At 46.1% G+C, this 26,146-nt stretch overlaps 1 protein-coding gene across 2 annotated transcripts; it reads right to left on the bottom strand.

Moving 5' to 3' along the window:
* Positions 1 to 4,273: 4,273 nt before the first annotated feature.
* Positions 4,274 to 21,047, bottom strand: PRKRIP1 (PRKR interacting protein 1). 2 transcript variants are annotated; one of them, XM_081088760.1, is made up of 6 exons: positions 20,895 to 21,044; positions 19,895 to 19,973; positions 19,028 to 19,128; positions 16,442 to 16,527; positions 15,259 to 15,326; positions 4,274 to 5,526 (listed from the first exon to the last, which is right to left on the bottom strand). In XM_081088760.1, the coding sequence occupies exons 1-6, from the start codon at positions 21,018 to 21,020 to the stop codon at positions 5,426 to 5,428; spliced, it is 561 nt and encodes a 186-aa protein (XP_080944886.1). In that variant the 5' UTR covers positions 21,021 to 21,044; the 3' UTR covers positions 4,274 to 5,425. The 2 variants fall into 2 exon arrangements, with proteins under 2 accessions (XP_080944886.1, XP_080944887.1); XM_081088761.1 differs by lacking the exons at positions 15,259 to 15,326; positions 16,442 to 16,527 and having other exon boundaries at positions 20,895 to 21,047.
* Positions 21,048 to 26,146: the final 5,099 nt, after the last annotated feature.

Genomic DNA, 26,146 nt, shown 5'->3' with positions numbered 1-26,146 from the left:
CGCGGAGAGCTCTAGTGTTCTCAGATGCAAGGCACCTGGGGTGAAAATGTCTCCGCGTAGACCCAGCCCCTTACATCCGCTGCTGCAGGGAACCTCTCATCCGCAATGGCGAACTCTCCGATTTTACAATCTAGATATTCCAACAGGGCCATTCTTTTCAGGAAGTGCACATGAATGGAACCACCAGGCGAGATGGGTTCATATCAGCCTGCCTGCCAGACGGCCCCTCTGAGTCCTTCCTCCATGCCCTACATAGGATTTTTCCATCTGTCACACAGCACTGAACCGTGACACACTTATCCAAAAAAATAATATCTTTTGGTCCAGGAGGACACTTACAAAACAAATTAAGCCAGTTCCCCCTCTGGTTATTGCCCTAACAAAGGTTATAGGAAAATCCTGGGGACTGATTACTGCCTTGCCTCCATGGCTACAGGAAAGGGGCAAAATCCCCCAAATGCAACCATGCTGTGGCTTTCAAACCTCAAAGCTCTTCATAAAATGACCTGGAAAAAAAAAACCAAAACAACAGGAAGAAAAACACTATACAGTAGTTGTGTCATAGATGAGAATTCTTTCAGCAACAGAGTCATTTGCTTGTTGAGTTCTCAGCCTTGAAGCCAGAATGCACAACCTTCGCAAAAATTCCTATGCTAGTCAGCGATGCCTCCACCCCAAGCACATTAATCCAGCTTGACTGGACAAAAACAAAATAATTACCAGTGCTTTTCAGAGTTAGTTTCCTACCAAACACAGAAAATGGCTTTTCCTTGCCCCGCCCCTCAAAGATTGAGGAAGATGAAGGCACCAGATTGAAAGGAGATTTCAGAGAGGAAGAGGGAGACATAGAAACACTAATGATGAGAGAGAATCATCAATCAGCCGCCTCCTGAACACCCCCACACTGGGGATCGAGTCGGCCACTTGGGCATGTGCCCTGACCAGGAATTGGGCCATGGCCTCCTGGTTCATAGGTTACACTCAACCACTGAGCCACACCGGCTGGGCTGAAAGGAGATCGAATGGTCACAGTACTAATCGTTGGAGGGCCCCTCAGGTGCCCAGGTAGTTGAATGGGAGTTACATGGAGGGGTTAGGAGGCTCAGTTAAAGGTCCACAAGTACCAGCTCCCCAGCAGATGTTTGGGGCTATTTTCCTAGTTGGTTGACCTTGGCAAGTTGCTTCCTCCCCCAAGGCCTAAGTCACCCCAAAAGGCCAGCTCTGAGGCACACCTCTGGGGTCAGCCATATGCTCGTTCTCCTCCTCACAGACACCGTCGCTCGGTGAACACCAAGGTCCCCACTTTCCTCTCCAGCCCAGAGCTTACCAAACCGGAACGGCCACACGGCCGGTGTGAGCAGTGTATCGGTCCCCTTAGCCACTCACTCTTACGGCTTTTCCTTGCCATCACCCTGTGAAATCGCACATTCAAATGCCCCGCTTTCTGACTCTCTCTCTTAGTTCTCAAGCCACTGCCTCTCTGCCTTGACCTGCTGGGACCCACTTTCTCCCTCAGTCTCCTTTCCTCTTCAGCTTGACCCTTCCTGCCACCATTTTTTCCCACTTGATGCCAAACTTGATAAGAGCTGTCATCACTTCCTTCACTTCCTCCTCAGCCGTCTGCAGTTTGCTGACATTGTATTGCAACATCCAGGTGTCTCAGCCATTGCCTTGTCCGTCACTGGTTACCTCCCTGCTCCAAAATCTGGAAACACTCTTCTGCTCCAGTGGCCCCACCTGACTTCCCCCTGTGCAGGATGCTCCTCTTCTGTCTGTCCCCTAGCTGCGGGTGTTTCTCAGGGTTGTCTGGGTCTCCCTCTCTATTCTTCCTGACTGGTCCCCCCCACTCCCATTGTTTCAGGAGCCTAAATCATCACCTCCAGCCCTGATCTTTTTCCAGCCTGGCAGGGGTATCCCAAACTTCACCATGCCCAGAGCTGAATTCCTCCTTTCCCTTACATACTTACTCTGCTTCCTGGATCACCTATTTCCTGGGCTGTGTGACCATCCACCCAGCTAGTGACGCTATAGATCCGGTGTCATTCCTGACTCCTCCCCTACCACCAAGTGCTGTGAATTCTCCCACCTAAATGTCTCTGGAATTTCTACCATTTCCCTCTGCCCCCATGGCCTCTGTACTAATTCAGGCCATCATTACCTACAGTCTACATTATTCCAAGAACTTCCCACCTGTCCCCTCCCTTCCATTTTTTTTTTTTGAGTATTTTAGTTTTTGTTTTTTTTTTTAAAATAAAATCTTTATTGATTTCAGAGAGGAAAGGAGGGATAGAAACATCAATGATGAGAGAGAATCATTGATCAGCTGCCTCCTGCATGCCCCCCACTGGGGATCAAGCCTGCAACCCAGGCACCTGCCCAGACCAGGAATCAAACCGTGACCTCCTGGTTCATAGGTCGATGCTCAACCACTGACCCACGCCCAGCCAGTCCCTTCTATTGTTGATCAGGAAATAGAGGGTTAGATTCCTGTGAGCCCCTGATCACATCAGCTGATCAACACATAACCTTATTTTATGTTTTTGTTTAATGACACCTTTGTCAATATGTATTATTGATTCATTAACATTGAACTCATAACCAACAGTGCTGTAACTCATGCCTGAATGAAGGATAGCTAAGGCTCATTGCAGCCTTCTTGTGCTTAAGAACACTAGCCAGTTTGGCTCAGTGGATAGAGCATCTGCCCGCAGACTGAAGCATCCCAGATCTGATTCTGGTCAAGGGCATGTACTATAGTTGCAGGCTTGATCCCAGGCCCTGGTTGGGGCACATGCTATAGGCAACCAATTGATGTGTCTCTCCCGCATCAATGTTTCTCTGTCTCTCCTCACTCCCTTCCATTCTCTCTAAAAATCAATGGAAAAATATCCTCAGGTGAGGAGTAACAAAAAACAAAACAAGAACACTAGACTGCACTCACCATTACATTTGGCGGACATTTTAAACAGAAACCACCAACAATAAGCTATAAATGTGAAAAACCTGTTATTAAGTAAGTCTGAGCTGAAACAAGAAGGCAGAGCAACTCACTACCTTGTTTAACCTCAGTTGGGAATGTGCACATCAGGCAACTCAAAATTTTGCCATTCTGTGAATGTCTGCAAATGACCACAAAAACGTATTAATTTTGGGATTACAAATAAATTTTGGTGAGTTCATAAACATAGAACTTGTGAAAAAATGAGAATCAATTATATTTAAAACTATGACATAGTGACATCCTGTATTACTATGCACACAAACGCACCAGGGGCTTATTAAAGGAGGGCCTACAGCCTACAGCCCTGGCACCAAGAGCAGCCCTGGGAGCCCCTCCCCACCAGGTCTGGGCTCGGCACAGCTTCTTCCCCAGGGCAGCACAGCGCTGTGGGCTGGGGCCAGGGAGAAGGATTCTGGACCACGCTACGTGGGTCCAAAGGCCAGCTCCACCACTCATTTGCTGGGTGACCTGGGCTGGTTTCCAGACGTGTTTATAAATCTTGTTTGGTAAATCTATATGGGACTTCTAATAAAAGGGCAAACAGTATTCTAATAGAAATAACTGGGCCTCCTAGCTCAGGGCTGCCACTGAGTGCTCAGTATTTGGTGAGTGAACGAAGGTCTAATGTTTGATAAATCAGAATTCTTACATATGGGACAGCCAAGTTATATATAACTTTGTTAATTTCTTCCTATCCACAAGCTAATCATAGGGCATTGCTTAATGGTTCTCCCCAATCATGATCTTTTTTTGGGGGGGGAGGGGGGTATCCTCTCAGTATCGCCCCCTTCTTTCTCACTGATGGCATCTAATCGTTCCTCTTTCCCAAATAAGCAGTACCCTGAAGAAGAGAAACTGAGTCATTCAACCTAAGGAATAAATGACCCCTTAAAAACTGTTAGAAACATCCTACCTAAACATCTTCTGAAATCTAGTAAAGGTGTGAACCATAAACACCTGCCCAGTATCCTATTTGTTTAGCCTTCCAGCCACCTGTCCAACACACGTTATCACTAAGCTCTTGGCCAGGTGCACCAGAGGGAGTAGGAAGTGACTTGCCCAGAGTTCCCAGTCTCATCAGAGGCAGGGTCAGGGCTCGAACCCAAGTCTTCCAACTGCACACTCCACAGCCTGCAGAGAAAGACAACACCCACGAGATCCAGGTTGAACTTAAAGCAAGAGCTGTGACACACACTCTGGGGGGGGAAATAAGGAAAACCAACCAGCCAGTCCCTGAAAGAGAAACATGGATTTCAAAATGTAAGGCCCGAGTGTGTGTGTTAATTTATTAGGGTTGACTTTCCATTTCAGCTTCCAGGAAAAGAAAAACTCCTGTGAATCACTTAATATTAACCAGACTTTGATGTATTACAATAAAATAGGGAAGTTTACAAAAAAATTCCTGTGATTTGAACTGCTGAAAGGGCAGAAATGATCACAAATGTCACCTGGCCCAGGTCAGGGCCATGGAAATCAATACTATAAAAGTAAAAGAAAACATTCACTCAAAACCATGATCCTTAATTCTATCAAATTCCATAAAAGCAGTGAGATATTCTTAGAAATTTGGAGATGGAGATAATCCAAAAAGTGAGCAAAGGCTCTAATTAGAAACCATCTCTGTCCTTACTGTTGCCTGAAAGGCAACCTCCAATTTCTGATTAGAACCCCCTTGACCTCAGGATGAAAACACTTTGGGCCATGGATTCCCACCTCCTCCCCCTTCTAGTCCGGCAAGGATTCCCCATGTCCTCTACTCTGGTTCAGCCCAGCCTGGATTCTCCACCTGCTTCTGTATTAGTCTCCAATCATTTTCCCTGGTTGCACACCACATCTCCCTTTGCATATGCCCAAGGCTCCCCAAACACACCTGTGTCCTGGGAGCAGCTGGGCAGGGCACATGTTCTGAGGTGCAGTCTGCACCCTCAGCTGAAGGAAACGGAGGTCAGGTGCACTGCAGTGCAAGTGAGCTCCAGCACCAAGGCCATTTCACTCAATGAGTCTGGGAACAGGCCCGTGTAACAGGCCTCATCCCCATCACCTAATTTTCACAGCCTTCCCTACACTTTGGCACTTCACAGGTCCAAACCTCAAGTTTTTCTGTTCTTTAATAAATAAACATTCCTTTCACAGATACCAGCCCAAAACTCATCAATGTACAAATATGTGAGAACAGACAGCAGGGGCAGAAGGTTATACGTTTCCCCCCTTTAGCGGGAACATGAATGAACTCCGCTTGGAAATGCCCTTGAGTGTCCAGGAGAGAGTCTTCTCTGTCCCTACTGGCAGGGCCACAGCAGTCAGGATGGCTTCTATCCAGCGAGGCCTTGGGAGAGAGACAGTTCAAACAGGCGCCTTTCTCCTTGGGTCATGAGGAGATTTTCTGAGGCCCTGGGCTCCAGAAAGCCACTGTAGCCAACACTGTCATCGCCCCATGATGAAGCTGGGCTCTTCCTCTTTCTCCTCCTCTGTCCCAGATGTCTCCTCAGAACTACTGGATGGCTGCTCTTGGTTCTGACTGGATCCTGTAATCACATGACATTCGGATTAGAGATGTCCAGACTCACTCAGATAATCCAGGATGCTTTAGAGAAAGAAGTGCTGTGGAGACATTAGGGAGCTGTCGTTCCTGGATGGACAAGTGAGCCAGGAGAGGTCCTCATCTGGGAGTCCTCACCTCCACTGCCCAGTATAAAAGGGTCCATCACAGAACTGATCTACCACCGCTGGTGGGTAGATCTCATCCTTATTAAAAAGATCCAGCAGCATACACAGCTGATGCCCCATACATCAAGCTTCACTGTTTTTATATGGTCCTCCCCACCACTCTGCCAGGGCAACGTCCCCAACCAGCCCTTTAACATTTAGCATTTAATACTGACAATACTGCTGTTGATGTCTCAAGCTCTCACACTGCAGTCTGCAAAAGGATTTCCTTTCTCTTTTCTTCCCTAAAGTGATTGGAGGGTTGTTTTAAAATATGTTTTTTTAAATTGATTTTAGAGAGACAGAGAAGGGAGGGGGAGGGAAGGGGGAGAGAGGGAGAGGGAGAGAAACATCAATTGGCTGCCTCCTGCATGCCCTCTACTGGAGATGGAGCCTGAAACCATGGCATGTGCCCTGACCAGTAACTGAACCTGCGATCTTTGGCGCTGGGAGGACAGTCAACCACACTGGCCAGGAGCAAAAGGATTTTAAAAAACTGTGTAGCAAAGGGCTCTGCCCACACAAATATGTCAGCTTCCTGGCTCTTCCCACAGACTTAGAAACCTTCTCTTGACACTCCATGTGCAGTTCTGAATTCCAGTGTTTTCCCTGGCATGACTGCCAGCACCCACAGTGCCACTGAGCTGGCCAAAAGCAGAGCACAAAGACAACATGTTCCCAACTCCTCCTCCCTCTTTTGGGGAGCAGAGGAGTGGGTGAGAGCCAGAACAAGGCAGAGACAGAGCCCTCAGAGGCAGCACCAGTCCTCCAGCTCAGTCCAGCCCAGGTGGCCACTGCAGGCACTGTGGGCTCACCCAGGCCCATCAATGGGCCTCCTCCCTGCAGATGCGCAGGAATTCCAGCGCTCACAGGCACCCAGAGATTTGCTCCTGCTGTCATCACAGGGCCAAAGAGCTTTAAGGCAGGAAACCTTGGGGTGCCCAGGCACAGTATAGTCTAAAAATCACTTTCACACCCTAGTACGAGACACTTAAAAATACTCATGGCAATGGGTTAAATCATCTCTAAGATTTAATTTAATAAATTTAGGATATTCCTCCTTCTCCTCAACCTCATTCCAAAAAGAATGAGAAATTTAAGAAGTACAAATGGTGAGCATGTTTTAATAACTAATATTTGTTGAACATCTATTATGTGCCAGGCACTGTGCCAATTCTTTACTGTCTTGTTTAACTCTAAATACCTACCACATATCCATTTCACAGATGAGGAATAAAGCTCAGAGAAGTTAAGTAATTTGCTATGAAGGTCTCATAATCAGTAAAACAAGGATCCAGGATTCAGACCCGAACTATTTAACTCTCCAGGCTTCTAACAACCTTGTCTGAAGAAATGCATAAGGAAACTCAGGCAAAAGAAAAACAAGGTAGACATAGGAGTGAGGTGAGCATACTGAATGGATAAGCAAAATATGGTCTAGCCATACAATGGAATATTATTCTAACACATGCTAAAACATGGATGAACCTTTAAGACATTATATTAAGTGAAACAGGCCAGTCATAGAAAGACAAATATTCTATTCCTTTTATATGAGGTTTCCTGAATAGTGAAAATCACAGAGACAGAAAGTAAAATGTGGTTGCCAGGGTCTGTTTAATAGGTATAGTTTCTGTTTTATAAGATGAAGAGTTATGGGGATTCATGGTGAAAATGGTAGCAAAATGATTTGAATGTATTCAATACCAATGAACTGTGCAGTTAAGATGGTAAATTTTATATGTCTTTTACTCGTCCCGCCCCCACCCCCCGGCCACACACACACACACACACACACTACAGAGATTGAAGGGAAAACTAGAGAGCAATAAAAAAACCTAGCTCTGAGCTCCCTGGACTCAGGGCAGTACTCCCCAGGCTCTCTCATGTCATGGCACACATGGAAAAGGATAATTCTATGGCACATGGTGCAACTGGTCCAAGGCCTTCACTCAGCTTTTATCCACCCTGAAGGCTGAGGGGGGGGGGGGGGGCTCAAGGTCTCACCTCATGCAGCCCATTGACCCATAATACCAGCTGTGGAATTCTGCTCTAGAACTTGGGTCTAAGGCTAGAACTGCTGATTATTTCTGTTTTATTCCATAACTTAGCATATTCTGTCTCAGCCTCTCTAAGAACCATCAACCACACCTGGACAGGTTTGAACATAGGAGGACCAGAGCATAGGCTTTGATCTTATTCTGATCTTAAAGAAACATAAAGCCCTGGCTGGGTAGCTCAGTTGGTTAGAGCTTCATCCCGATATGCCATGATTGCAGGCTCGATCCCCAGTTTGGGCATATACACGAATCAATCAATGAATGCATAAATAAGTGGACCAACAAATCTATGTTTCTTTCTCTCCCCCTCCCTCAAAAAAAGAAAAAAAAAGAGAAACAGTAAAATACTGATCAACCTGGATGTTTGTGAAATGGGGGTTTTTGGATGCTTGAGATGCTGATTAACAGGAGGGCTCAAAGCATTCATTGTGATTGAAAAGCCCCTAAAAATGTAAACACAATTGATTCCTGTGCATGGGAGACATGTTGTCAGGGCCTAGAAGTATCATTCTCAAAGAGGAGAAATCAAATGACTATTCAAGTCATTTGGAAATTCAGCAACATTATTTTACCCACTCATTCTTTCAACAGAAATAAGTAATAAATAATGAAGCGCTTATTACTACTATGCTTAATGTTGAGGGCATAGGAATTTTAAAAATGCTGTCACAAATTATAACGAGATACCACAACACACACATAAATATGGCTAAAATTCAAAAAGTTAACAATACCAATTGCTGAAAAGGATGTGGAGCAACAGGAATTCTCATTCATTGTTGATGGAAATGCAAAATGGTACAGCCACTTTGGAAGATAGTTTGACAGTTTCTTACAAAGCTATACATACTCTAATCATATGATCCAGCAATCATCTTCCTAGGTATATATTCAACAGATTTGAAAATTTATATCCACACAAAAACCATCACATAAATGTTTGTAGCAGTTTTATTCAGAATCTCTAGAAACTGGATATGACCTAGATGTCCTTCAGTAGGTGAATGGATAAACACACTATGGTATATCCCAGTGGTCGGCAAACTGGTCCCTTGAGTGTGGCTCTTCCACAAAATACCACGTGCAGGCACACACATACAATGCGATTGAAACTTCGTGGCCCGTGCCACGGGGCCAAAGAGCGGCATGTGGCTCACGAGTTTGCTGACCACTGGTATATCCAATACAATAAAATACTATTCAACAATAAAAAGGAATGAACTAAAATTCACGCAGACATGGATGGATCTTAAATGTATTCTGCTATATGAAAGAAGCCAGCCTGAAAAGGCTACATCCTGCATGATTCCAACCAAATGATAAAGGCAAAACTATAGGGATAGTAAACAGATCAGTGGCTGCCAGGTATTGGGGGCGGGGAGGAGGTTGAATAATGAAGCACAGGGAATTTTTTAAGGCTTGGAAAACTATTATACATAATACTGCAATGGTAGGTACATGATACTATGCATTTGTCAAAATTCACAGAACTTTACAGCATAAAGAATAAACTTTAATGTATGCAAATTTCAGGATGTCAAGGATCACAGGATGAAATGTGAAATATGAACTAAATTATATTACAAATGGATGAAACCTCTGTGAAGGGGATGAAGGAAAGATGTTGACCTAAATAATTTTGAAAATAGCAAAGTCTGTAAGAGTAAAGGCAAAAAGAACTGTACATTGCACTGTATTAATCGATAAAGTTGTTTCCCACAGATAACAGGTTAACAATTCTGAAACCACTATTCGTGTATACTGAAATTGAACAATTAAATAAAAGGATAGTGGATGGTGAGAGGTAAGTTACTCACTGCTAGAGTGGAAAGTTACATGCAAACAAGCTGAAAAGGCTAGATTACATGTGGCAATGGATTAGAGTTGGAGACATCAGTATGAACTCACGTTTAGCTTAACATAGATAGATATAGATGGTTACATATAGAAATATCTATAAATATATGTATATACACTCTTTAGTAAACACATATATACTTCCTTGCTCTATCAGTTAAGGAGGCCTAAAAGTAACAACACCCTAGTAGTAAAGAGCATACCTAGTCCCCAGATCTTGGTTTCTAATATCTATCCTATCTAATAAAAGAAAAACATGGTAATTAGCGTACGACCGCTACCCTTCCCATTGGCTAATCAGGGCGATATGCAAATTAACTGCCAGACAAGATGGCGGCCGGCAGCCAGGCAGCTTGAAACTAACATGAGGCTTGCTTGCTTCAGTGATGGAGGAAACCAACGTTCCCCGCCTGCCTTGCCGGCCTCTGAGTCGGCAGTTTGAAACATTGTAACAAATATAGAAGCTAAACAAAACCCCAGAAACCTGCTTTCAGCCAGCCAGGATCTCAGAGCTGGAGTTATACATTGTTTTGATTATAGAACCGAAACAAACCAAATACCTGCTTTCAGCAGCAGAGGCCTAAGAGCTGGAGCCAAGCCTCAGAGCTAAAGCTGGCCCAGAATAAAAAAGAAAAAGAAAAAAAGGAGCGGTTGGGAGCTTCCGTCACCCGCCAGCCTGAAAACAGCCCTCAGCCCCTCACCCAGACTGGCCAGGCACCCCAGTGGGGACCCCCACCCTGAAGGGTGTGTGACCAGCTGCAAACAGCCATCATCCCCTCAGCCAGGCTGGCCAGGCACCCCAGTGGGGACCCCCACCCTGATCCAGGACACCCTTCAGGGCAAACCAGCCAGCCCCCACCCATGCACCAGGCCTCTATCCTATATAGTAAAAGGGTAATATGCCTCCCAGCACTGGGATCAGCGGAGCCGCGAGGCCTCCTGGCACCGGGATCAGCGTGACAGGGGGCAGCGCCCAAACCCCCTGATCAGCCCTGCTCTGTGCCCGATAGGGGGGAGATCCCCAACCCCCTGATTGCCCTGCGGCTGTGTGTGTGACAGGGTGCGGTGCCCCAAACCTCCCCCCTCCCACGGGCCCTGCTCTGTGTGTGACGGGGTAGAGCCATAACCTCCCCATCAGCTCTGCCCTGAGTGTGACAGTGGCGGCGCCCCAACCCCATGATCAGCCCTGCTCTGTGGGTGATAGAGGGCGACGCCCCAACTGCCCACCACGGGCCCTGCTCTGTGTGTGATGGGGTAGAGCCATAACCTCCCCATCGGCCCTGCCCTGAGTGTGACAGGGTGTGGCACCCCAACCCCCTGATCCGCCGTGCTCTGTGTGTGACAGGGGGTGGTGCCCCAACTCCCCTATCGGCCCTACTCTGTGAGTGACAGGGGGGAGCTCCCCAACCCCCTGATTGGCCCTGCTCTGTGCATGACAGGGTACGGAGCCCCAACCCCCCGATGGGCCCTGCTCTGTGAGTGACAGGGGGCAGCACCCCAACGCCCTGATTGGCCTGCTCTGTGCGTGATGGGGGTGGCATCGCAACCTCCCCATCGACCCTGCCTTGAGTGTGACAGGGGGCGCTGCCCCAATCCCCCAATCAGCCCTTCCCTGAGTGTGACTGAGGGTGGCATCACAACCTCCCGATCCGCCCTGCTCTGTGCATGACAGGGGCGGCGCCCCAACTCCCCAATCGGCCCTGCTCTGGGCCCGACCAGGGGCTGCACCTAGGGACTGGGCCTGTTCTCTGCCACCCGGGAGCAGGCCTAAGCCAGCAGGTCGTTATCTCCTGAGGGGTCCCAGACTGCGAGAGGGCACAGGCCGGGCTCAGGGACCCCCCCCCCCCCGAGTGCAAAAATTTTTGTGCACCGGGCCTCTAGTATATATATAAAAGCCCAACGACCATTACGGTGGAATAGCCGGTCGCTATGATATGCACAGACCACCAGGGGGCAGATGCTCAATGCAGAAGCTTCCCCCTGGTGGTCAGTGCACTCCCACAGCAGGAGCGCCGCTCAGCCAGAAGCCGGGCTCATGGCTGGTGAGTGCAGCGGCGGTGGTGGGATCTTCTCCTGCCTCCGCGGTAGCGCTAAGGAGCAGTGAGCCAAGCAGTAAGAAGCAAGCAGGCGGGCAGTAAGGAGCGAGCAGGTGGGCAGTTAGGAGCAAGCAGGCGGGCAGTTAAGAACGAGGGGTCCTGAATTGCGAGAGGGATGTCCACTGCCAGTCTAGGCCTGATCGTGGAGTCCCCAATTGTGAGAGGGCACAGGCCGGGCTGAGGGACCCCCACACGAATTTTGTGCATCGGGCCTCTAGTCTATATAATAAAAACCTAAGTGACCATTATGGCAGAACGACCAGTCGCTATGATGCGCAATGACCACCAGGGGGCAGATGCTCAACACAGGAGCTGCCCCTGGTGGTCAGTGCACTCCCACAGGGGGAGGGCTGCTCAGCCAGAAGTCAGGCTCATGGCTGGCAAGTGATTGGGCCTAAGCCGGCAGGCAGACACCCCCTGAGGGGTCCCAGATTGCAAGAGGGCACAAGCTGGGCTAAGGGACACGCCCCCCCACCCCAGTGCACTAATTTCATGCACTGGGCCTCTAGTGATTTCATAGTAATCCACATTGGCTTAATGCAATCCCATGGTGTCATTCAGATTTGAGTCCCACACTGCATGGTGTCTTAATTAAATTATTGGACCAGCACAGACAACAAGCCAACAAGCAAGGATACTTCCTCTCCAACAACAGAACGGAACTCCTAGCCAGTTGCCCCTTACTGCTTTTAGAAGGGCTGAAAAGCTTGAGTGATTTACTCCAAGTCCATCAAGAACCCAGCAGTACACAGAAGCCACCTTATGGCACAACGGAATATCACAACATTTAAGTTTCTATTCTTTTCAAACAGACAGCTGGAAAATCTATTTTCTCTTTCACAAAAGGAAACTGAGCACACAAACCATTTTTGACAGTTATCCCTATAGCATTCCCTATCTTGCTCAACCATGCATGATCACTAATCGTTTTTTAAATATGTACAGATATTAACTTCACTAATAAGTATAAGAACAGGCAGCGCCCATGCACTATAACAATGATTTTCAAATGTTTGATTAAAGTCCATAGCCCACAGCCCACATAGAAATGGAAAGATTCACAAAATATTTATTTCGAGTGTAATGAACTCTGATAGCTTCCTGTCTCTTTTATTCATGTTTGAAAAAATAATAGCTGCAACCTCTAAAATGATTTCATGATCCAGTGAGTAAAGGATCATAACGCTCAGACTCTGGAAATGTTCCTTGGATTGTTTTAAGAAAAATGGCTGAATCCTGGTCAGAACAGCAAGCTTTGTGGTGTTTTAACTTGTCCTATTCCCTACCCGCTCCATAAACCCAAGGTAGTCACCAAAGTCAACAGCCTCATAATCACAGTAGCTATGAAAAGTACCAGCCTACAAACCGCTGGAGGAGGCAAGCTGCATTGGGAGTGCCTCAGAAGTTCCACACACAGAGGTCTGTCCTTATTTGACCTGTCTGGCAGCTCCCTGAAAACTTACATTTGCAAGGATTACCTTCATTCAATCTGACTCTGTAGAAAACAGCCTCTTCCCCAGGCATTGTTAAAGAATTTCTTCTAGTCAAAAACCATATCATATATAGTGTGTCTCAGTACATTTATAACTCAGAAGGAAACTGGTCCTTGAAGGGTCCAATCATATTGCAATATGCCAGTGAAAGTCTGACTTTATCATAAAACCAAAAATCAACTGTCCAATCACGAAATACGCCTAGTCAATCAGGGAATTGCCACAGATTCAGTAATGTTATGGAGAGTTGCAATTTTTTTTTTGTTTGTTTCTTAGCATCCTGGGTCCTTTCTTCCTATCTGGGATCCCTCTGTCCCTGAATCTCAGCTCTGGGGCTCTCAGGGGAGTGGCGGGTACTTCTGGCCTTGTGATAGTTTCAAAGGTAGGCAAGACTGCAGCACTGTGGTATGTTGACACATTACACACCTCCTATTCCTCCTTGTTAACAAAACTCAATTCTATCTAGGGTGCCACGTATCCAGCTCTCAATGATGGATCACGAAAGGTTAACGATAGTCATGACAATTCTTTTATCTACTCATCTAGCCTGATGGCAGCAAGAGATGACAAAGTGACTTAGTACTGATCAATGACATATAAGATGACAACAGCTGAGCATTTCTAGAGGATATTTTGCTTTTCAGTTACAGGAAAAACCACACTAGGCAAGTAGCACTTCTTTTCCCTTTCCCTCCTGTTCTGAACATAGGTCTGATGCCAGGAGCTGCAATAGCCATATCACGCCCATAGGACAAAGGCCAGAAGAACTGCAGGCATGTTGGGCCTGACACTACTGAACTGCTGAACCATACCAGGCTGCCACCTATCACCAGGTTTCCTGTTATATAAGAAAAATGAATTCCTCTTTGTTTAACTACTGCTGGTTGAGTCTGTCTATTTCTTGCAGCCAAAAGCAGTCTTTTTTTAAAAAAATCCTCACCTGAGGCTGTTTCATTGAGTTTTTAGAGAGTGAGGAAGGGAGAGAGAAATATCAATTGCCTCTCATACACACCCTGACAGGCATTTAACCCACAACCTTTTTTGGTGTATGGGATGACACTAACCAACTGAGCCACCTGGCCAGGGTGCCAAAACTATTCTTTTTTAAAAATATATTTATATTGATTTCAGAGAGGAAGGGGGAGAGAGGGAGGAAGGGAGGGTGTGAGGGAGAGGGAGAGAGAGAAAGGGTAACATCAGTGATGACCTTGATCAGCTGCCTCCTGCACACCCCACACTGGGGATTGAGCTGGCAACCCAGGCATATGCCCTGACCAGAAATCGAACCGTGATCTCCTAGCTCATAGGTTGACACTCAACCACTTAGCCATGCTTTTCACTCTTTTTTTCGTTAATCGTTGCCCGAGGATATTTCTCCATTGATTTTTTTTTAGAGAGAGAAGGATGGGGGGAAAGACACAGAAACATCAATGTGTCTCTCACATTGACTGGTTGCCTTCAACACACACCCCAACTGGGGTCTGAGATGGAGCCTGCAACTGAGGTACATGCCCTTGACCAGAATCAAACCTGGGACCAGTCAGAGACTGATGCTCTATCCACTGTGCCAAATTGGCCAGGGTGGTGCCAAAAGTATTTTTAACTGACTTGCCAAGTGACTCAATCAGAAACAGAGGAACACAAAAACACCTTTGCTAGGGACATCTCAATCTTTCTTACTGGACAAGAATGAAGTAGGGTACAGCCTCAGGAATCCTACAACCACAGGGACGACATAAGCCTGCCTGAGGACAGGATGCTAAGGGGCAGAGGGAAACAGTGAATGCCAATAACAACTCGAAGCTCTTTTACTAGTCATGACTGAAGGAAGGTTTGTCCTGGACTTAACATGAGCTAGTATGTTCCTTTGTGCTTAATCCAGTTTGGCTTTCTGACACTTGCAACTAAATGAGCCCTAACAGAATAAGCCCTAATTTCTTCACTGGTCAGCCAATCAGTTCCAAACTCTAAATCTTATTCTTGGCAGGTCAGCTTCAGTGCAACACCATGAAAGATCACAACCAAGAAAAGTAGGTATTACTCACCTTCTTTTTGTTTCTTCTGTTCAAGTTTCATCTTCTTTGCCAATAATTTCTTCTCTTTTAACTTTTGGCTACAGATGTAATATAAGTACATTAATCTCTTATTTTGTATATTAGAAACATCTACTTATAGGATCTTTAAAGATGTTATAATCACACGAACACTACACTAATAAAATGAAGGAAATACTTTATGATTCTGCTACTCCATCATCAACATTATCAAGCCATTTTTCTTCATGAATCAAGAGAAATCCTCCTGAGGTGATTAAAGCAATCTCAGAAACAATGGAGATGGTTCTTCATCCCAAGATATTTAGAGACGACTTGAAAAATCCTGTTCAGCACTATAAAAGTGGGGTTCTACTGAAAGTAACCTCATAGGGTGACCTGATCATAAATCCCTAATTGGGCAGGTCATGATGGGCAGCCACGCCCCAAGCATATAACTTTTGTAAAAGATTTATCTTTGCCTTAAGCAGGCCATTGTTTTAGTGCATCTAGGTTAACAGAACTTTGAAATGCCTTTTCAGAAGTAACCTCGTCCAAGAGAGCACATAATCTGGTTAACTATCCTGTCTCAGCCTTACTTTCTCTACCTTACTTCCCTCAATTCCAAATGCATAAAAGCAGCTGCAAACTGCCATTCTGGAAAGTATTTAATTAATATCTTGATTCCCAGCAGCTGTCCTTAGTTTGGCTCAAATAAATTCCTAGAAAAATTCCCTACAGGGTTAGACATTTCTTAAATCGATAAGGGAGTACTTATTAAAACATACACAACATGCAACCTGGACACTTATATAGTCACTTAGGGAGGTCACAGGCCCTAATTTAAGGAAGAAGCTAAATGAGAAGTTCAATCACAGCACCTAGTTAAACCTGAGGTTAAAATACAGAAGTGAAGAAGAGAAATCCCTATGATCACGGAAATGCTGACCTCCAAGCTTTGAAGAAGTTGTAACCAGCTGGGGGAGGGGCACAGTAAATGTCTGCATCTCTCCTGGAAAATGTGAAGAAAAGCCATTCCTCTACTGGATTGCTCCATGGCGGGTTAAACACCCAAGACCTCTAAAGGTTACACAGGTAAACTTTTGACTGCAAGGACTCATCCACCAACCATGCATCTACTTTCCATCTCCTGCCCTTAAGTCTCATTAGTTATGAGATGCCACAAAGCCCTTACCGCTTTTTTCGACGCTTTGCTGTCTGCTCCTCTGCAGCAATTTTATTCCTTTCCAGTCTCTTCTGAAACTCTACATCCAATTTTTGCTGCAAAAAAACCCACATCATTTAGACACACTGTGGGCCTGATATGAGAGCTCCAAAAGTCACACCCGTGGGGGTGCTACAGGTACATCTAGGTCTCCAGGGCCACTTCAACTTTAAGTGGTTGCCCCACAGAGGGGGTGGGAAATCAACACAGGGCTCTCTGATGGTGAAGTAACTCTGTTCACTAAGATACTGAAGCAGGGTAGTAAGAAACTAGGAAAATTATCCGGAAAGTGGAATGAGGAAACTGAGACAAGGGGTGGAACAGCTGAGCAATTAACAGCTAGCTAATAAATCACAAGACCCTAGCCTCCCTAACTGAGATGCCCAAGAGCAGATGGTTTAAATCACCATGGTCAGGAAGCCAGAACAAAAACCAATTAGAGCCAGACTAATCCAAGACAAAGGTAAAACTCGCCAGAAAATGACCCCGGATCCTACTGTACACTTATTTTATTTTTTAAATCCTTACCCGAGGATATTTTTTCCATTGATTTTTTTAGAGAGTGGAGGCCGAGGGGAGAGGGAAGGAAGAGAGAGAGAGAGAGACAGACAGACAGACACACATTGACATGAGAGAGACAACTGGGCTGGGGATCGAATCTGCAATCGATGTTAATATGCCCTTGACCGGAATCAAACCCGCGACCCTTCAGCCTGTGGGCTGAAGCTCTAACCACTGAGAAAACCAGCTAGGGCTGAATCTAATTTTTTAAATCCAATTATTGGAAAATGAAACATTATTGGGTAGTTTCCTCTTTCATAAAAAGCAGACATTTTAAAGTATCTGAATCTCTCAAAATGTATAAATGTATTCCCTGAAATAATAGCCATTATGAGAAGACTGAGGAAAAGGACTTTTCTAGTGCGTGTTGTAAGATTAAGAACAAGGGGCAATCTCTCATGCCCAATGTTTGTGTTTTTTTTTTTTTTTTGCTTGTTTGTTTTTAATCCTCACCCAAGGATATTTTTTCCATTGATTTCTAGAGAGTGGAAGGGGGTGGGGGAAGGGAGAAAGAGAAAGAGAGAGACTGATGTGACAGAAACACATCGACTGGTTGCCTCTTACCTGTGCCCCTACCAGGGTTGGGAAACCTGCAACTGAGGTATGTGCCCTTGCCCAGAAATCGAATTGGTGACCCGAGACCCTTCGGTCCACAGGCCAATGCTCTAATAACTGAGCAAAATTGCCTAGGGCGGTGGTCGGCAAACTGCAGCTCTGGAGCCACATGCGGCTCTTTGGCCCCTTGAGTGTGGCTCTTCCTAAGCCTTAGGAGTACCCTAATTAAGTTAATAACAATGTACCTACCTATATAGTTTAAGTTTAAAAAATTTGGCTCTCAAAAGAAATTTCAATTGTTGTACTGTTGATATTTGGCTCTGTTGACTAATGAGTTTGCCAACCACTGGGCTAGGGCATCATGTATAATGTTAAGAGGAGAAATCAGATTTGGAAAACCACAAAGAAACAGCCAAATAATATTTGATTAAATAGTATGATGGGCAAATATAGGAGCACTATACACCTCCACAAATCATCAGAGAGATACAAAAAGATTTAAACAAGTGAAAAAACATAGTTTCTTGAAGGGATGACCAACACTATAACATCCATTCTCATTCAAATTAAATTAAAGTTACATATTCAACTCAATTCTAGTGAAAAATCCAGCAAGACTTTTGGTGTGGATAAAATAACTCCAAATTTGCCCTAACTGGTTTGGCTCAACGGATAGAGCGTCGGGCTGCAGACTGAAGGGTCCCAGGTTCGATTCTGGTCAAGGGCATGTACCTTGGTTGCGGGCACATCCCTAGTAAGGGGTGTGCAAGAGGCAGCTGATCGATGTTCCTCTCTCATCAACGTTTCTAACTCTCTATCCCTCTCCCTTCCTCTCTGTAAAAAATCAATAAAAATATATTAAAAAAATAACTCCAAATTTTAATTCAAAAAATAAAACAAGTGATATGTTCAAGAGTATTTTTTAAACAAGAAACTTCTGGCCCTTCTAACCAAGTAATGCTTAACAGTTTTTACAGTATAATTTCTAAAGCAGTTCTCAATTTTTAATCAATTATTATTTGACACTTGTCAAGAAGAATTGCCAGCTGCCAAGCTAGAAAACTAAAAGAAGCAGACACATAGAAGCACACTAGTATTCACAGAAAACACACAACTAACTGGAATTATAGGTATTCAGCCAAAAAGAGAGAATAAGAGAAATAATAGCTCAAGTGGTGTGAGAGATCCTGCTTTCTATTTAATTTCATGGCAAATGGCCTGAAGGGCTGTGCCCTTCTATACATAGGTGATTATCTTACGGTGCTAAGTCTGGCCTAGGATTAACTGGGCTCTACTTGATGTCTGTTTCTGGTGCTGACTTTAAAAGGTAGCCCTTACACAAACCAGGTGTATCTACTCTGTTTCAAATACTTTTTTTTTAAGTTATGAAGTGCACACTGTTCATACCCAAGCGCTCAGTCAGCCTCCTTGCTCACTGACCTTCTCAGCCATGGCATCCATGTAGTCCTGTCGCTGATATTCTCTCCGGCGCAGATGCCTGTACACATGGAACTCTCCGCTGCCTGCGCCAGCGCTTGAACCTACAGCCGGGATAGTTCAGAGTTCTCAATGAGCTCCAGTTATCAACACAGGCTACCCAAAGAAAGAAACTCAATAATGGAAGGGACGGCCCGGCCTACTCCCCACTATACTGCAGAATCTAGCACAGTACCTAGTGTAAAGTGTAAGCATCCTTGTGAATGTGGAATTCACTAAAAAGTCCACTCTAATGCAGTATTAAGAGAAGAAATAGAATGTAGTTCAGTGACCGGAAACCTAGAAGAGAGCCTATGACCTTTCCCTCCCCACCAGGTGATTTTACGTTACATTTCTGAGCTAAAAATATATCCATGGTCCATTAAGTGAAAAAGTTGGTTACCAAATAGTATGTGTAGATCAACCATATTTTTCTAAAAACATTTTTTTCTTAAGCAGCAGTGGTTTTGTCTATAAAGAGGTTTGGAAGGCTATCTCAGAATGTTACAAGTGGAACGATGAAATTACAGGTCGTTCAAACTTTTTAAATACCTCTATTCTTTTTCTTTTTAATTAGAATATATTAATTCACAACCCAACAAAATAATAAAACTATTCCATGGAGAAATAACCAATATAAGGCATTATTAAAAACAATGCATAAGAAAATTCTCTAATGCCCAACCCCTTTGTTGTAAGAGCAAAATACTGGACCAGTGAACATTTTTTTCCCTACTAGAAATCTAATTAACATATACTAACTGCAGGGTTTTTATATTTGTACTGCAAAAATGATATTTACATACACACACACTCCCCAAAAGACATTACCCATTACATCTCGGACAAATTCTGGGGGAGGTCGAGGTGCCCATTCACTCATTTTTTCTGGAATTGGAACTGCTTTGTCCTGAAACATTTCAACAGGAAAGCATTTATAAGTATAAACCTGCTGAAAAAGTCACATCTCTTATAACCAAAGGATTTTAACTAGACTCATGAAATAAGGCTGCTTTGCTCCTTGGACTCAAAGCTGATTTCTTCCCTGTCTTAGCTTTACTTCATCCTGTATAGTTTGGGGTCTATCACAGCCCACAGGCTCATCAAGGCTATCCTGAGAAGAACTCGGAAACGGAAGTCACCATGTATGGCTGGAAGCCTCCAACTCTAACCCTACACTGCACAAGAGTCAACCCTTTCTAGTCTAAGATCCATGAGACCTGCTCATCCAACTGTTTTTGTGACTGATGGGGCCGAGGCCTGGGGAGGGTGAGCGACTTGCCCCCATGCCTCTAACGAGGTACTGTTTATTTTTTATTTTTAAAAAAATGTTTTTATTGGTTTCAGAGAGAGGAAGGGAAAGGGAGAATCATCCACCAGCTGCGGCTGGCAACATGGGCATGTGCCCTGACCCGGAACCAAACCGTGACCTCACGCTTCGTGGGGGCGACGCTCACCCACTGAGCCACACCGGCTTGGGTAACGAGGTACAGTTTAGAAGAAAATAACCCTTGTGCTAACCCACAGGCTCCATCTCTACAGCCTAACGCTTCTGTTTACAAAAAGTTAAACCGGAAACGGTCTTGGAGCACGGGAAGCCGCTCACAGCGCGCCCGTCCTGGCCGGGCTGTAACCTAAGGGCAGGAGGAGGCTCACTGTCTCTGGGGAAGCCTACTCCTCACTCAGGGCTGGCGCTGCGGTTCGGGTTATGAACTCCTGAATCTGCAGGCGGGACCGGTGGGCCCCTGGGCCCCCAGAGGCGCCGGAAGGGAAGGGAAGGGAAGGGAAGGCGGTGGGACGCGGCGGCCGACGAGCCCACGCTCCGTCTTACCGGGTTCTTCATGAGCCGCTCCAGCTTGAGCTTCTGCTCTTCCGCCGCATTCTTGGGGATAACGAGCGCTTGCGGCTCTTTCTTGGGCCTCGGCGGTCGCACCGAGGACGCGGCGGGACTCGCCATGACAGTTCTCCGGTTTCCCTCCCGAGCAGCGGCGGCGGCGGCGGCGCGCACGTCTGACGACAGAGACGCGCGCCCGCGACGCAAGCGCGGCCTCCCAGCTGGGCGGAACTGGGCGGAGTCGCCGGCTGCTGAATATTCATGAGCCCGAGGCCGGGCGGGCTGTTTTGATCAAAGCCGCTGGATTTCATTTCCTGTTTCTGGGTCAATCCCGGCAGCCGAGCCGCGTCCCGGGAGGCGGGTCCCGCGTGCCCTAGGGTTCTGCTCCTCCGACCTCTCCAGTCCGCGTCACGGCTCCGCTGGCAGCTCTGCTTCTAATGGCTCTCAGCCTCCCCTCCCGCCCTGGGCCTTTGTCCTGACTCTTCCTTGGGTCTGGTTCACTTCTCCTACCCATTTCTTTCTTTTTAAATTCTTTCTTTTTCTTTATTGATTAAGGCAGTGGTTCTCAACCTTCCTAACGCCGCGACCCTTTAATAGAGTTCCTCATGTTGTGGTGACCCCCAACGATAAAATTATTTTCGTTGCTACTTCATAACTGTAATTTTGCTACTGTTGTGAATCGTCATGTAAATATCTGATATGCAGGATGTATTTTCATTGTTACAAATTGAACATAATTAAAGCATAGTGATTAATCACAAAAACAATATGTAATTATATATGTGTTTTCCGATGGTCTTAGGCGACCCCTGTGAAAGGGTCCTTCGCCCCAAAGGGGTCGCGACCCACAGGTTGAGAACCGCTGGATTAAGGTATTACCTATGTGTCCTTATCCCCTCATTGCCCCCCACCCCCACACCACTCCCGTTCATGCCTCCCCCCCCCCCAGCCCCCCCAGTCTGTGTTCATTGGTTAGGCTTATATGCATGCATACAAGTCCTTTGGTTGATCTATTCCTCTTACCCTCACCCTCCCCTGCCTTCCCTCTGAGGTTTGAGCATCTAATCGATGCTTCTCTGTCCCTGGTTCTGTTTTTGTTCATCAGTTTATGTTGTTCATTATATTCCACAAATGAGTGAGATCATGTGATATTTATCTTTCTCTGACTACCCTACCCAATTCTGACAACCTGTTTACTTAAGATTGCACAAACATCTTCCTAAGGACTGGGACCTACCTCTTTTGCCCACCTCGAATTGCTCTGCAGCTGGCACCCAGCAAATATACCTCAGCCGAGTGAAGGGGACTATCTCACCAAGAAAAGAGAACTGCCCCTCACATCTGGGAGCTGGCCTGGGCGTTGGTGCTCTCCTGTTGGACATCACGTTCCCAGAACACCAACATCACGTCAGGCCATCCAGTGACCGTGATGGAGCGAGACATGAACAAGAATGCCTGGTATGCATGTTCGTTTGTATTTTTCCAGGATCTAATTGGCTTTATTAAGCAATTCATGAACAGGGCAGCATCCCTTCTAACAACTAGAAGGATGGTCTCTGTAATCATTTTTGATTGAAAAACATGAATATCTTTGGAACCAGAAAAAGACTGAACGTTTTTGCCATTCTCACGAATATGAGTAACTGCTGCTTCTTTACAGCTTTGGCCTCCCAATTCATTCCTCCCACTTTAAGTATTTAAGACATCCAATCATAGAATTGTCTCTGCTTCCTGAAAACATCTAATCCAGAGTAGGAGCCCCCATACGTGAACCCTTCCCCAAATCACTTAGCCAAAACTTAAATCCTCTAAGTCCTCTTTAACACCTACTCTCTTGCTGAAGTAGGCGCAGTCTTCCTTCTAGAGAGGTAATAAACCCAACTTGTTCAGCTACAGGTATGTTCTTGGTGGTCTTCACAGTTGCTGGTTTTCTAATTTATTATTTGTTGCCTGCTAGAGGGTAGCAGTTCTGTCTTATTCACTGCTGTCTGCCCAGTGTCTGGGGCAAGGCCTGGCTTACAGTAAGGCACTCAGACATTTGCTGGATGACCATGGGATCTTGGGGGCCAGGTACCTCAGATGCTCCCACTACTGCTGTTTCCTCAGCCTACTCCGCCCAGGATAGCTTGTCCACTGGGTGTCCAAGGGTTAGACGGGTGGCTCCTGTGACAGGGTCCTGTATTAACACTACCAGGCCATTCTTGGCTGCCTGATAGTGGGTGGTTTTCCAGGGGCAGGTTCTTGAATGGCTCAAGTCTGTCACTGGAACCTAGGGAGGGCTTGGCCTGGGTATGGTCAGGGACACTTGACCCTACATCACTCACTCCAGCCATCCAAGCACCTCACTTTTCCTCAAACACACACACACACACACACACACACACACACACACACACAAGTTTACTTGGAGTGTCATTTCCTCCCTGGAGAACTCCCACACACCCTTCTTAGCTTGGCTTAAATGCTCCTTCCTCTGTGAAACCTATGACTGCTCCCAGTCCCCTCCTCCAGGCAGGCAGTTGCTTTCTTCTGGTGCTTCCCCTGCTCTGGGTCCCAGTGGCTGGCAGGGTAGATATCACATGTGTCCTCACCATCTCTCCACTCCCAAGTCTGGGGGCAGAGCTGAGCCAGAATCCCAGCATCTAATCCTGGCCTAGAGTAGAGTGGTGCTTCCAGAATGCTTGCAGAACAAGGGTATGAGGGGAGAGAAAGGAGGGAGTCACAACTGCCTGAACAAATAAAGAATGAACATGTAAACGACATGATCAAGTGATGGGTGAATGAATGAATGAATAAGGAAGCTAAATGAGTGAAAATATGAGAAAAATGAATGAACACTATAAAATAATATTGAATGTCAATTGTAATTGAAAAAAATAAACAATAAATAAATGGATACACCATAGTGAGTGAATGAGGGAAGGAAGGAATAAGCACATGAGACAGTGGAAAATTTCAAAGCCAGGAGGGAGCCATATCCCTGGCACCCCCAGCTCAGGGTCTGGCACAGAGCTGGTGCTTGGTAGATAACTGCTGGATGAAAGTGAAGTGAATGAATGAAGTGAGTGAGTGTACAAAGGTGGGAAAGTTAAGGCATGTGGGTGTGAAGGAGCTGGTAATAATCACCTCAGTCTGAGCTTAGTCTAAGTGTGTTAACATGTTTATCATCCTGATTTATAGATAAGGAACTAAGGCCCACAAGGGGTGAGTGACTGGCTCAGGTCACAGGGACTCAAACCCGGCAGTCTGGCCCTGGGTCTGTGGGGCCTTAAATGATGACATACTCGTGGCTGGCTGGACCAAGGCCCGCAGCAGATACTGGTGAGGGCCACCCTTCTAGGGCTGAGGCCAGATTTGAGGTCCTGCTCCCTGGGAGAAAAGGGTGCCTTACCAGCCTCTCTGCCCATAAAAGTGGACTCAAACCTAGAGCGCCACCATATCTGCCACCAGAGGGCAGCAAAGCCCCACCAGGCCCACATCTCAGCACCTAGGGAATGCGTCTCCTGCCCAGGAAGACACCAATGCTTTGGAGTCTGGTGGGCCTGTTGCCAATGTTTGGCTCCACCTACTTGGGAGTGTGGGCAAGAAAATCAGCTTAACCTCCCAAAGGCTGTTCCCTTGTGCTCAGGATGGGACAAGAAAACCTACCCTTGATACTGCCCTGTGGATACAATGATGTGATGGATATACAGTGCCTGGCACGGCACCTGTCCCAGTTTAATCCCAGGACGTAAGACCTTCAGCTAAAACCTGGAGACTCTTGGGTAAACCAGGGCACTTTGTCCCTATGGAGGGATGGTCACTCCCACCTCAATCCTTAGAGTTGTGGTTGGTCCTTAAGGAACCCAAACAGCAAAACTTTTTACAACTATTCAATCACTTGAGCTTCTCACTGAATTAGTGGTCTTTCCACAGTGGCCCTGCTGTTGATGACGAGAGAACAGTTCCACCAATGGGAACAAAAACAAAGATGGAGTATACCAACTTTGGTAAAGAGTTTGTAAGTTTCCTATAAAGATAAACACACATGTACCCTACAACCCAGCAACCTCCCTCCTGGGTACTTAACCCTAGAGAAATGAAAATATGTGCCCACTGAAGGACCCGTATGTGAATGCAGAAAGCAGTTTGATTCATAAATGTCAAAACTGGAAACAACCCAAATGTCCACCTAACTGTGATATATCCCAACAGTGATACACTCCTCAGCAATAAAAAGAAAGGAATTATTGATACTTGCAACCACACAGATGATTCTCAAAAGCATTATGGTCAGTGAATGAAGCCAGATTCAAAAGGCTACAACCCGAATGATTCCATTACTTGACATTCTGGGGAAGACAAAATGATAGCGACGGAACACAGATCAGCAGTTTTGGACAGCTGGTCATTCAGGAGGGGTAGGAGGAGGGGTTTGACTTTAAAGGGCCAAGGGACATTTTTGGGTGACAGACATGTACATCTGGATGGTGGTTTCTTTTGCTATATGAATGTACACATTTGCCAAACTCATTGAACTATATGCTTAAAAAGGGTGAATTTAATTGTATAAAGATTATGTCTCAATACACTTGACATAATACAGGTTTCCTTGCCAGGTTACAGGGGAGCCAACCCCCATTGTCTGGGTGGTTTTGGGGAGCACTGCCAGCCTTGAGCCCATTGTGCCCCCCTGGGCAGCTTACACCCTGTAAATCTTCCCTGCCCTGTCCAGTGTGGGGCAAAAGGGTGGGGTGGCAGGAAGAGGCTTTGTGAAGCCTAGAGGTTAATGTGGATGAAGTCCCACACTTCTGCCTCTGGACCCCGCATACCCACACAACAGTCCTGGCTGCTCTGGCCAAGGCTGGTGAGCGCTCGCAGGCCAGGGGCTCTTTCTGAACCAGGCCTCGCTGAGTGATGGTAGGAGGTGCTTAGAGCTACAACTGGCGTGACCCCATTCTCCAGAGCTCTCAGTCCGACTCACTACAGTGCCTTCCTATCCCTGGATGTAGACACCCCTGGTAGGGGGACTCCGTGGTCTGCTGGCTGAAGGACCCAGTAGGATATATTCCTAGAAGTAGGATCACTGGGTCAAATGGGAGTTCCATTTTTAATTTTTTGAGGAAACTCCATACTGTTTTCCACAGTGGCTGCACCAGTCTGCATTCCCACCAGCAGTGCATGAGGGTTCCTTTTTCTCCACATCCTCGCCAGTGCTTGTCGTTTGTTGATGATAGCTGTTCTGACAGGTGTGAGATGGTTCCTTGTTG

This window comes from Myotis nattereri, assembly GCF_964212035.1.
Source record: "Myotis nattereri genome assembly, chromosome: 4".
Taxonomy (NCBI): Eukaryota; Metazoa; Chordata; class Mammalia; order Chiroptera; family Vespertilionidae; genus Myotis; species Myotis nattereri.
This window is presented reverse-complemented; position numbering and strand designations above follow the sequence as displayed.